Below are 13794 nucleotides of genomic sequence, written 5' to 3' on the forward strand. Positions count from 1 at the left end.
CCTTGTCTAGTCCCCCTTGTTATTACCACATTTTCCGAAAAGTCACCCGAAATACGGATTGTAGCCTTCGGATGATTATATAATGCCTGTATTGCGTTAATATATTCTTCAGGGAACCCCTTCCAAATTAAGGTAGCCCACAAAAACTTCCAGGAAACCCTGTCAAATGCTTTTTCAGCATCTAACAGGGCCACCGCAACAGGAGATCTTGTGGCTTGTGCCCAATCCAAAAGCGAAATGATCCTTTTCACATGGTCAGTTGTATCCCTATTTAAAATAAATCCATGCTGTCTCTTTGAGACTAAACTTGGCATTAAATCATTCAATCTGTTAGCCAATATTTTCGAAAAAATCTTGCTGTCCGCATTAATCAGTGAAATGGGTCTATATGAACCTAACTCGATACCAACCTTACCCTTTTTTTTTAAAAAACTACTATGGTTGCCATGGACCAAGAATCTGGGGGGTAGCCCAAAAAAGCTTGATGAAATAATTCTATCAATTCTGTTTTTAAAGTTCTTTGACGCGGCATAAAACCGGACTGGTCTGGATGCACCAGCGTCGTGATGACCTTCACCAGGCGGGCAGCAAGCAATTTGGTTAACACCTTAGGCTCCACGTTCAATAGGGAGATCGGGCGATATGACGAGCAATCCAGACGTGGCTTACCCTCCTTATAAATGACCACGATATTCGCGTGGCGTTGATCATAAGGTAGCTCGCACGGTCTCTGATCTCAAGATACTTGTCTTTTAAGTACGGGGCCAAGTGGTCGGCGTGTAATTTAAACAATTCAATGGGAAGACCGTTCGGGCCAGAAGCCCTGCCAGAATGAACCACTCTGATGGCCATTGCCACCTCATCATTAGTGAGAGCAGAATCCAAGAACTCTCTATGCTCAATAGATAGAACCGGCATCGGGATGTCGCGAATCATGTCGGCATTCTCCTCCTCCGTGAAGCCCCCCACTGAAGTATAGACCTCCTTAAAATACCGGGCAAAGTCATCCACAATCGCCTGGGGATCCGATGACACCGTACCCGCAATACGCAGTTCCGGTATCAGCCGAGAACCCCAAACGCCCTTTTCCAACCAAGTTATCAACTTCCCGGCCTTGTCACCATATTCATATATTCTACCCTGCGTGTTAGCGTGTTGCGTCTTTGCTCCGTCACGTGTCAGGGTCCTGTACTCATCCCGGAGCAACCCGAGACAGTGCCCCGCCCCAGGGTCGATCCCGGAGGAGACAGCGGTTTCTAAGACCAATAGCTCCGCCTCCACTCTATCTATTTCCGCCCTGCTCTTCTTCTTCTGCCCGGATATTAAGGAGAGTACCTCCCCCCGTGCGACAGTTTTGTAAGCCTCCCACAGGGAGCATTTCGACGTAACCGACCCCTCATTCTCCTCAAAATAACGATCCGTGACAAGCACAAGTTCCTTCCTGACAGTAGGGTCTTTCAGGCGCCATGCATTAATCGGTGCAACCCTACCAACCTCACCCTGCCCCATCCGCAATCGAAGACAAATCGGCGAGTGATCAGACACCCCCGTGCCAAATGAGTCACCTCCTGGATAGAGGCCGCCTGAGACGCCGGCAATAAAACATGGTCTATCCGAGAGAGCAAGTGGTGCGCCGCAGAGGCGTGGGTATAACCCACATCACTGGGGTGCCGAAGTCTCCACCCATCCACCAACCCCGACGCAGTGACAAAATCCGCCAGCCATCTGCGGGAAGGCAAAAGTACACGGGCGGGTCCTGTCTAACTCACCATCCATTACAGCGTTGAAGTCCCCGCCCAGTACCAACGTTCCAACAGGCAGCGTAAGAAACACTCGGCACAAATCGCGAAAAGTATCCGCCTGTAGCGCTGGGGGGACATAGACAGACAAAAACGTGACAGTCCTACCTTCCCAAAGCCCCGATACCAGTGACACGACGACAAGTCATTGATCTTCACCATCAGTCCGGGCCTGCTCCCCAACATCCGGACCCTCGACCCGGTCCAGCCTGTCCGCGGCAACCTCAGGGTTATCGAAGAACCACGTTTTTCCGCCATGTTCAATTTGAAGACGAGCCTGAAACATCATCGAGTACTTCATGTCCCGGTCCCTCAACCGCCGTTTGATGGATATAAAGGTCTGCCATTGTTTCTGTACCATCTGGGTGAAGTCCAGGAAGAACATCAGCGACGAGTTCTCATAAGCCAGCGGGCCCGAGGATCGTGCTGTTTGCAGGATGGCATCCCGGTCCCGGTAGTTCAGGACCAGGGCAATGAGAGGACGAGGAGGTGCCCCTGTCTTAGGACGACCTCCGGGAACTCTATGGGCCCTCTCCACCGTAAAAAAGTTACTGAGGCCCTTCGGCTTAAGATGTTTCAAGATGAGTTCCTCGGCAAAGAGGTCCGGGGTCATCCCCTCCGACCTCTCCGGTACTCCCAGTATTCGGACGTTGTTGCGACGCGCCCGTCCCTCGTATTCATCGAGCTTTCGATCGAATTGAGTCCGGGCCGCCCTCAGATCTCGCACCTCCTTCTGCAGCTCCGACACATCCTCGATGAGACTCGTCGTCTTGACCTCCAAGTCTTTGACTTTCTCTGTCGTTTCAGTGAGGTCAGCTCTTATAAGACCCACTTCGATCGACACCGAGTCCAGTTTAGCGTCCATCTTGCCCAAGGAAGATTGGATCCCAGTGATCGCTGCCATCAAGTCTTTCAAAGTGGGATCCTCCCCGACTGAGTCGCCATCTCTGCTCTCCTTCAGTGTACGCTTAGTATCAATTGGGGACCCCTTGTCCATTTTGTTAGACTCGACCTGTCTGGTGGTCTTCACTTTCGTCTGGGGCTTCTCAGAGTCTCCTCTCGACGCCATTGCCACCGCGAGATCAGGAGAACCCCACCACTGCGCAAGCGGGTCTAAGCGGATTCCTCAGCAGTTTGATTTCAGACCAGGATAGGTAGACCAGGGCACTCCAAGCGTGGCCTCCCCGCAATTAGCCAAGTTCCGCCCGGCGACTTCCGGTCTCGAAGGCCGATGTTGTCGCACTCCACTGCGGCCAGTGTCACACTCAGGGTCCCGGCTTCAACACTCGTAGGCCCCAAAATTTCGGACGGCGATAGTCTGTCGCCGGATCACCCAATCGAACCAGAATTTCACCTAGTGATTCAGGTGCTGGTCCCCCACCCGATGGTAGGGACGGGGTTCAGGATAGTGTGCCGAATGGCTGCTCAGGATGCGGCGGCCGGCGGAGCCGATGCTCAAGCGGCCATCTTGGTCGCTGGCACGGCTCCCTGCAATATGGAATTATTGAGAAAAACCTCCAGATCCAGTCTGGCACTGGGGGGTATTCACACAGTAAGGAGTCTGCCGTTCGAGTACCCACCAGAAAGAGCTGAGTGTTACCAATGGTAATTAACTTGATCTTCTTTTCTTAGTAATTGTACATACATGCCAAAGTGCTTTCTCCCTTCTATCAGATATGTCTTATCTTTGCTGATCAACATATTGACTGCAGTTCTGCAGATTATCCCTTTTTATCTATTCACAAATGGACTTGTTGCTTTATGTGAACGGATGACTGGTATTTGATCATGTGCATAAAGCAGCATGTGGTAATCCTGTTTGTTTTCATTTTCTCATTTTTATTTTCCTTCAAAGCATCCTGATATGTATGAGCGAGCTGTACTACGAAAAGACCATCAAAAAAAGTATGGAGCAACTGTGGATCTTTGGAGCATAGGGGTGACGTTTTACCATGCTGCCACTGGGAGCCTACCTTTCAGACCCTTTGAAGGCCCTCGCAGGAATAAGGAGATGATGTAAGTTTATATGCCTTATAAGGATTTATTTACAGGACTTTAGGAATTGAGATTATGTGTTGGTCTTAATGCAATATGTTGCATGACCCAGGAATATAAGCTGTTTTTGTACCTATTTAAAGTCAAGGCCATGTGGATCAAAGCTGCTATTTTTAATATGTGTTCATATAGCTCATTGTTAAAATATCTGTACTGCAAAAACTGTTAGGAAGTATGTTTCCCTTTGCATATTTGTTTCAATTTCTTGACTTTTTCACTACATATCCTAAAACTCTTAAACCAAAAGTAAGCAATTACTCAACATTTTTACATTTAATTTCCTGAGTTCACTGTACAGATTTATTGGTAAGTGCTTGAAATTATCACACAAACCACTCACATTCCTTTTGTTTAATTTAATGTCCAGACCTGAGACTCCGATTGTGTGCAAAAAACATTAATGTTCCTGTATTTTAGACTTGTAAGCCAGAAACTCGTCCTGATGTCTGTCATCTTGCACAGACCTGCAATAGATGTGTCAGCTGTACATATATTAAGGTGAAGGGAAGCAACGAGTACCTGCACTCTGTGCCTTAGTCAGTAGGGGCCTAAACCATCTTGGTCATCCTCAAAAGAAGATTGAGACCAGAGGAAGTTTATATTCAAAGAGACCAGTATATCTCCTAGCAAGAAAAAGAGTCCAAATCGAAATAGGGCTTGAAAAACACATTCTCAATTTAGAGATTGCACTGATCCCATTATTACTGTGTTGTAATACCCACCAAAGCATAAAACAAGCAACCCAGATTCACTGACACAAAGGGATATCTTTAGACTTACTACTCCAAAGCCTGAACAACCGACACAAAACCCTCAGACCCAACAGGAAGGATTCACCACCACATCTCCTACATGCCAAGAACAGATGCATACTGGTAAGTAGCATATTCCTTTCTTGTTTTGTTGTCATGAAAGATAATACAAATACTTAATAAAAAAAAAGTTTATGGCGAATAGAAATCGCTTAATATATGCCCTAGCACCAGCTAACCCACCTGATCCTCATTTCTTGCCTGTAAATATATGTGGTATGTTTGTTGAAGGTATGTGTAAACAACAGAGTGTTCTCCATGCACTTGTCCTTTATGAGTACGAAGCCCACATAGCCTAGGTTTGCGCATTTGTGGAGTGTGCTCTAGGTGTGAAGTCTGTGAATGTTATGGCCATGTAATAAAATCTTGTAATTGTTTGTACAATAACTCATGTATTGTGCTGCATGGGCCACTAAAAACTCCCTTGTTGCCTTAACAAGGGAGAGGGGTTGGCCTAACGGCTAAGGCGCTCGACCTCGGACCTGGGGATCTGGGTTCGAGTCTCGGTAACGACGCCAAAAACCCCCTGTGATTCTGGGCAAATCACTTAATCTCCCCGTGCCTAAGATGAAAGTGTGTCCTCATGTAACGTAACTGGTGCTATGTAAAGCGCTCTGTTAACTGATTCGGTTCGGTTCTAGTTCGCGCTATATAAAACTCTACAAAAAAAATATATATATATAGTATAAGGAAGCCCTCCTGATCAAAAGTTATAAAAACTTTTGTTGCACACATTATTTTTGCCCCCAACCCCTAAATGTCAGAATAGTGCAGTCTGTGAATTTGGAAGGGTTTGGAATGTTAACCCTAAAGCAGTTTCTTGTCTTCTCCTGGTCTACTTTAGTGCTGTGGCCTCTTACTCGAGGTAAATTACTCTTGCATAAATAAACTATATGGGAAGTTCCCCATTTCATCCCAATAGGGTCTGCTCAGTGCGACTAAAATGACAATACAATATTTATTTACCCATGCTGTGAGAAACGTGGTGAATGAGTCCTAAGATGGCAGTGATGGACCCCTCAATTGAAGAAAACCCTGTCTGTCACTTGCAAAGTAGAAAGAGATCCTTCTCAGCCTTGGCACACTGGGCATTAATAGCGGAAATGTTCTCCATTTTCAAGATCAAAGGTTTAGAATAGATAGAAATCAAGGTCAAGTGAACCAGTATATCTTCCACTGGTATCTTACGGAAGCCTAAGAATTTCCCATTTAAAGAACTACCTAAACAAAAATAATACAACTGAGTCAGTGAAGAAAAATGACCTTATGCGCCAAAGCTCCATCCACATATACATTGCCTAGCATCATCCTTTTTCCAAGAGCCTCAAGCTCCTAGATGGACCTACTTTGAAATGTCAGCTCAAACTGCTTCAGTCAGCCCGAGTGCCAGTAACTGGTGCCATGAAGCTAATGCATATACTGTTTGAAGCTAATTTCTTTGGACTTTATGGCACAGACTAACAGCATATAAAAAGGTACAGGACTGTACAGGGCCCTTTCAATCATCCACAACGACATTGCCACCTTTTGAGCCTCTGTGATTAGAAGGTTACCAAGGACAGAACTCCTTCCAAATAAGGGCACAGCAGGTATTCATAAGTCTCCCTTGGAGATTGACCAGACCAGACCAGACATATAATAGTGCTTTGAAGCTGAGAACAAAGGTGCCTCGAACAGAAAGAAGGTGGACCTGGAAGGGAACAATGTGTTCCGTCCCAACCAATGCAGGACTTCAAATAGTAACGACCATCCAACTGAGTCATAAGCCTTTTCAGCATTCTGAGTTGTCACCACTGCAGGGAGCAGGTGGGCAACATTATGATTGTGAGCAAACAGTCTTCTGAAGTTATTTTGCATGGATTTCACCACTCATGCTAACTTACTTGTCTTTTGGAGGTGTTGACTTCTTGGAGTCGAATGCTTTGATGACTTCTCCGCTCTTGTCGTCTTCACGTCTTCCTTAGCCATCATTTTCTCTAGTTTCTTCCTCAGTCTAATTCCTCCTTGGTCATTCATTGTCCCTTTTTTACATTTATGTTGGCAGAAGTTAAAGTCACCCGTAGAGCAGAAGTAGCCTCAATATATTGTTTTATTCTGAGGAATGCTGTCAGGGAGGAGCGCATCCTGGAGTGCATCTTGGCCTTGGATCTTGCCCAATAATTATAACAAGACCGTACTTGGCAGCATGCTACTGGACAGCAGCAACTAGAAGTGATGAACTAACATTGTGGGATGGCCTGACCATTGAAGAAAGGCGTAGAACTGGAGTAAGCGGCGTAGGAGGGGATGCTTAACTCCCATTTATTTATTTATTTAAGCTTGTATCGCACACAGCTACCCACAATGGGTTTCCCGGCGCCAGGGATAGACTGTAGAAGAAAGAGGGAGTGTCACCTTGACTTGAGGCCTCAGCCGACTATTGGTCACGCTTAGTAAAGAGCAGGGTCTTCAGAGCCTTACGAAAGCGGAATAGGTTGGTCTCAGATTTTAATGCCAATGGGAGGGAGTTCCAGTATTTAGGACCCAGAGTGGAAAAGGAGCGGCCTCCCATGTCAGCTTCCATCTTGGTACTGTGAAATTGCCAGTGTCCGATGACCTTAGTGAGCGCAGGGGTCTGTAGGGCTTTACCAGCCCCTGAACATATACTGGGGCGCTACCCTGCTTAGCCTTGAACATGTAGCAGAGTGCCTTGAATTTAACACGTTCTGGGATGCTCAGCCAATGGAGGTCGCGGAAGGCGGCAGTGGCTGAGGAGCGTCTGGGGACGTTCTTTAGCAGGCGCGCGGCCGCATTTTGCACCACCTGCAGCACGTGTATAGTGGCTTTATCTGCACCCAAGTAAAGAATGTTGCCATAGTCCAGGCGTGATGTTACAAGTGCCTGGACCACAGTCTGCGAGAGGAAAGGGGGAGCATCCACAAAATCTTGTGAAGCCACCGCAAGGTTGAAAAGCAGATGGCTGAAACCTTAGTAGCCTGTTGTCTCATAGTTAGCCTGTCGTCAATAATGACACCCAGGTTACGAACTGCAGTAGAAGGTGTAGGCGCATTTCCCAGTTCGATGGGCCAGTGGCGGGGACCCCATAGATGTTTGTTCTGTCCCAGAATGACCACCTCGGTCTTCTCCCCATTCAGTTTGAGACAATTTCTCCGCATCCAATCGGCCACAAGAGTGAGGCCCGACCTGAGTGCGGAGATGTTGTTTACGTCTCTCCCTGATAAGGAGAAGACGATCTGGGTGTCATCTGCGTAGGAAAACAGGGTTAACCCAGCTTGTTCGACTATGGTTGCCAAGGGTTTAACGTAAATGTTAAATAATAAAGGGCTAAGAATTGAGCCCTGGGGGACGCCGTGGGTGGATGGACAGATGGCGGAGGCTGCTTTAGAAGAAAACACTTGGAAGCTTCGATCGCTAAGGAAAGACACCAGCCAGGCCAAGGCCTGGCCTGTCACACCTAGAGATTTCAGAGAATCAGTGAGGATGGAATGTGACACGGTGTCGAAGGCTGCGCTCAAATCCAGCAGGATGAGCGCCATGGTGTTTCCCTGATCGACACCGTGCCTAAGACTCTCTGTCACCCCCAGGAGGGCTGTCTCAGTTGAGTGCCTAGGCCAAAAGCCCGACTGAGAAGAATGGAGAAAACCAGTGTTTTCAACCAGTTTGGAGAGCTGAGAATTTATATGTCTCTCCAGTATTTTTGAGAAGATTGGCAGCAAAGATATAGGGCGAAAGTTAGCAGAATTTAAAGGATCTGCACCCAGTTTTTTCAATAACGGTACAACCATGGCGTGTTTCCAAGGTTGTGGGACATGGGCCTCGCTCAGAGAAGCGTTGAGTAATTTAATGATAGGGGGATGAGTGAGGGGATCTAATTGTTTTAGTATTTTAGCCGGGAGAGCGTCCTGTGGGGAGCCCGATCTCACACTATTTAAACAGGAGAGGAAGGAAATGGCATCTAAGGGCTGCCAGGTAGTGACTACTGTATTAATGTTGGTACTTTCCAATTCCTGGACTGTGTCAGGGACAGTGTATGTAGTACCTGGAAGTGTAGTGAAATTTTCATAGATAAGATCAACTTTATTTATAAAGTAATCCGCTAAGGACTGACACTGAGTAGCATCAAGTGCCGGGGGAGGAGGGGTAGAGTTAGCACCGGTCAGTTTTTTGACAACAGAAAATAGCACCTTTGGGCAGCTTTGTGCATCGGTCACAGTTTTCCTTGTGTAGTCTGCTTTAGCAGTTTTACAACTGTTGTGGTATTTTTTCAAGGCATCTTTGTATTTCGCTTTGCGTGAAGGAGAATAGCCTTGTCTCCATTTACGCTCCAAGGTCTTACAATGTGCGCGGATGCTTTTAAGTTGTTCCGAGTACCATGGAGCAGGGGGATGGTGTGAAAATACAGGCTTTGATGTCATTAGAAGCGCTGTATTAAGTGCAGTGATTAGCCAGGATTCAGTGGCGCAATTGAGTGCTGCAGTGGGTAGTTCAACACACGGAAGTTTTTTGATCAATAGTTTATTGAGTTCTGGCATGTTGATCTTCCCCCAATTCCGAACTGGCCGCGTAGTTTCCACCTCAGGTCTTATTGCTGTATCAGCCATATCAAAAGAGAAGGGGACAGCTAAGTGGTCGGACCAGGTAATTTGTAGGGCTTCACGAGAACAATCTAGAGACAGGTTGGATAAGATCGGGTCCAGTAAGTGACCAGCACAGTGAGTGGGACCTGTGTTTAGAAGTTGAAGGTTAAAAGCTTCCAAAATAGAGAGAAGCTGATTCCTATTAGGGCACTCATGGTCGTCTAAATGTATATTTAGGTCCCCTAAGATTGTGAAATTCGGTGCTTTAAGCATTACTGGAGCTAGGAAATCCGGTAATGATGTTATCCAAGGGCTCGCTGTCCCAGGGGGACGGTATACCAGTAGTCCTGACAGCGTGAATTGGGGGGTAATAGGCAATTTGAAAAGGGCTGATTCACAATCTTTTTGAGTGGTATCTACCAATTTACAAGTATATGTATTCTTGTAAATAATTGCAATTCCTCCACCTCTACCGGAAACTCTATCTTGACGAAGAATGGCATAATTAGAGGGAATGGCACTCCCATGTCACTTGGGAACCTACCTCCTCCGCTAAAGATTGAATTTTGAGGCCCGGATGTGGATGGTCGTGGTACTTTGCTGTAGTCGGATTGATGGATATACCCAGGAGCTGAACTTGACTTGGAGAGATTCTGCGGGCCTGAAGCACTTGCCAACAAATGCCAACTGCTATATGCACACATTAGCCTAAGAGCTCCCCCTGCTAAGAGATGTGAAGTAGGCAAAGAAGAAGCATGTCGGACACCAATTCAAATATTAATGCAATAGGAGCGAAATCAGATCACTTAGCAGCATCTGTATTATAAAATAGCTACGAACCCTAGCCCTTTAAATAGAATTCATTATACTGCAGAATGCAACTCTTGTAACATCAATCAGGAAGGTCCCCCTGATTCAGAGGGCTTCATATTTACTATTAATTTTGCTGCCACCAACACTCACTGGTGCCCCAGACCAGGTTTTGGTTGCAAGATTGATGACTCTTGTGCACAATGTTATGCTTTATAATTTTCTCCTCTTTCTGCATTTCTTTTTGTTAAACTTCCGACAGCCCTCCACCCCAGGTCGGCACACCTCTCATCCACCCTTGCATCATATCTGATGTGACACCCACGGGATCCAGATTTTTCCCATTTCTTGTGCCACCCCCTGCTTTCATATACTGCTTTCTCAGCTAGACGGCACCAATCCAGGTCATTTTTCCAGTCGTTCACCTTCGGCACAGTTGCCTCTTTTTGCGTTTCTAACTTTCATTTTGAAAATAAAACTGACAAGGACGTTATTGAGCTTGGGGAAGATATGTTCGTATTGGGACTCTCACAACTCGTCAAGGGTCCTAGTTACCTAGTGGGCCACACTCTGAATGCAGTCTAACTCTACAGCTACCCCCTACCCTCTCTCTTTAATTTGGTTGTACCATGCTGCCCACCCTATCAGTATAACAATTAAATGCATTTTAAATCTGTAAACACACTCAATAAGGTGACAGTGACAAACCTTGGCATAGGATTAACATTCTAAACCTTAGTCAGGCCTTGAACTATGCCAACTCAGTGAAGCTATACAGATAAAAGGAGCAGAAAACAACTTTAAATAGTAGATAACTTCTGAACTTAAGTTAATATCCCCTACTAGCAAGAAGAAAACTGGTTGAAATAAACCCACTGAATCTTGATTTACTCTTCTCAGAGTGTTCTTTTTGAAACAGCTAGAAAGAAAATAGAGGGAATGTTATGCCTCTGATATGAAAAAACAATATCGACTACTGAAATACAAACTTCTGATAATGGAGGCTAAGCAGTGTATTTTTCTTCCTGCATCGCTAAAGCCAGGAATTCAAGGTGTGAACTTTTTTCCCATTGTGAATTAATTGAAAAACTCTGCTGTCTGTAACCTGGAAGTGCTTTCCTCTCAAGAGTCTCTGTGACAATCTCTCCTCATTTTTCAAAAATAAAAGTGAATACTTCTACTTCAGTCTTCAGAATTTGTCTTCTATTAATCCCAGCTCCCACAGTGCAGGCACCTCTAAAGCCTTGACCAGTCCTGCACTCACGGATTGGCAGCAGATATCAGAATCCCAAGTATCCCACAATCTGAATGAGATCAAGTCCAGATCTCCTATTGACCCGGGCCTTCCATTTGTTAAAGTTGGCCTTGTCTCATGTAAAGTCTGAGCAAACTCTTACTGTCCAATGGTCGCAGGACTATTACAACATAGTCCTCTCACCCCGGGCACAAGACGGTTGCTGGATCTCCAGCTCAAATAATACAAACGTTTTTTTCGTGTGATTATGTATATGTGAATTTATTTCTTCATCATAATCCACATTTGTCAGAAAGTTCACGTATTCAATATTTCATGTAACATCATTTGTTTAGTTCCCAAATTGATTATTTCCAATGCATTTCGGTGCATCTAGCACCTTCATCAGGGAAATCTGTGAGTTAATTAAACAAAACAAACTTGCTTTAGCCTGCGTTCTTTCATATAATTCACAATGTTAAACATTACCATCTTCCATTGTAATTAACTGCATTAAGTTTCAACAATGCACAACATAGTTTAATAATTATTACCACGTAGGACCGCTATCTCATGAAACATTTTACAAACTTGACTCAATATGAGTTAGGCTTTCAATGATACAATGTAACGCTACTGCTGAACTCGTACTTCGATGTTGATATGCCGTTCAACTACGCACTATCATGTTATCGGTTCCTGGCCGCTCTATCGCTTGCATGCTTTTCTACCAGTTCTACTAAACTTGTAAGACGCGGCTGACTGTTGCGAATGCGGGTACTGTGAACGCTCACCTTGTTAGTTGTGTAAACTGCTTACGCGAGCTCCATGCTGCGCTTCCTAATGGCGCCGGGGTCAAGTGTGTTCATTTTTCTATCCGCTGTTTAGCGCATGCGCGTTACTCTACCCCGTTTTTTTCACTAAACTTTATTAGCGTTACTTAAACGTTGTGCTGGCAATGTGTATGAATTCGACTGCCCGTCCTTACTATGTAATGCCTGACAGGTTTAAAGAATGTGTGGGAAACTTCATGCAATGTTGTGTTTCATATACACGGTGATTTTTACAATTCAGCAAAGATTTACGCACTGCATCATAGATAGCATAAAAATTCTGTTCGATCGTTAAGCCCGTTGGGCTTCAGACTGTTCAAGTAATAAATCCAGTGGTTCTCTCTTTTGAGTAAGTTTTTTTTGTTACTTGTACCCTCTGTTTTAAGCACTGTTTCCAATATGCAAGCTCGCAATTGGCTTATGTGATGCTGTTTTTCCTTGAAATGGACTGCCACCGTTGATTTTGTTGATTCTGTTCTTATATTGCTTTTGTGTTCTGTGAGGCGCGTTTTTAGTTTGCGCTCAGTGTGGCCCACATACACTGCGCCACAAGGGCATTTCAACATATATATTGTATTCATTGTGTCGCATGTCCCATTAACTCTTAATGGTATTTGGAATCCTTTCATTGGATGGGATATGGCATTGCCCTTCATGATGTTATGGCAGCTACTACAGTTCATACATGGTATAGTTCCACGATAAGTGCTTTTTGGAGGTCGCTCAATAGGATGCTTTAACATTTCTCCTAGGTTCTTTGCTCTCGTGAATGCGAACAGTGGTTCTTCTGAAAAGGTGCCTTTGAAATCCACTTCCAATTTCAAAACTTGCCAATGTTTTCTAATAATGTTCTTGAATTGGGTGCTTACATTTGAGTATTTACTCACACATGTGATTCTCTTGGTAGCCTCTTTTGTTTTGTTCGTTAATAGTTCATCTCTGGATGTTTGTTGTGCTCTAGTCAGTGCTGGTTGTATCGTTCGTTCAGGGTATCCCCTGTCCTGGAACCTTTTTGCCATAATTGTCAGTTGCTCTTGACATTCTTGAGTTTGCGAGACCACTCTTCGTACCCTGAGGAACTGTGAAAATGGCAGATGTGTCTTCAAGGGTAAGGGGTGATGACTGTCAAATTTCAATAAGTTGTTTCTGTCGGTTGGCTTTCGATAGAGGTTGGTTTGAAACTGATTTTCACTTCTAGTGATTTCTACATCCAAAAACTGAATCTTGGTGGTGCTCATTTGCCACGTGAAGCTTATCCTTTCATTTCTGCTGTTCAATCTTTCCAATTCATTATGTAAAGTTTCCTCGTCGCCTTTCCAAATTAAAAAGATATCATCGATGAATCTTACATACATCGATAACTGGCTGGCCCATTCCTGACGTTGGTAAATATGCAGGTTTTCAAAATCAGTCATAAACAAATTGGCGTACGCCGGTGCGGCGCAATTGCCCATGGATGTACCGCTCCGTTGAATGAACCATCGTTGTTGATGTTCAAAGTAACTATTCATCAGGGTAAACTCCATTAGTTCCATTAAAAATATTTGCAAATGTTGTTCATACCTGCTGTTCAATAAAGCTTTTTCAATAGCTTCCAGGCCTTCCTTATGTGGTATGGACGTATAGAGTGCCCTAACGTCGATGGTTACCATTGTTATTCGCTCTGATGTTGTC

The 13794-nt window shown here is 45.0% G+C and overlaps 1 protein-coding gene across 3 annotated transcripts in view; it reads left to right on the plus strand.

Moving 5' to 3' along the window:
- Positions 1 to 13794, plus strand: part of TBK1 (TANK binding kinase 1) — a 428747-nt gene that overhangs the window by 154832 nt on the left and 260121 nt on the right. For all 3 annotated transcript variants that reach the window (XM_078676127.1, XM_078676137.1, XM_078676146.1), the window contains exon 6: positions 3655 to 3815. In XM_078676127.1, coding sequence (XP_078532253.1) covers positions 3655 to 3815 — 161 coding nt within the window. The remainder of the gene's footprint in view (positions 1 to 3654; positions 3816 to 13794) is intronic.

This window comes from Lissotriton helveticus, chromosome 1_1 (assembly GCF_964261635.1).
Source record: "Lissotriton helveticus chromosome 1_1, aLisHel1.1, whole genome shotgun sequence".
In the NCBI taxonomy this organism is placed as follows: domain Eukaryota; kingdom Metazoa; phylum Chordata; class Amphibia; order Caudata; family Salamandridae; genus Lissotriton; species Lissotriton helveticus.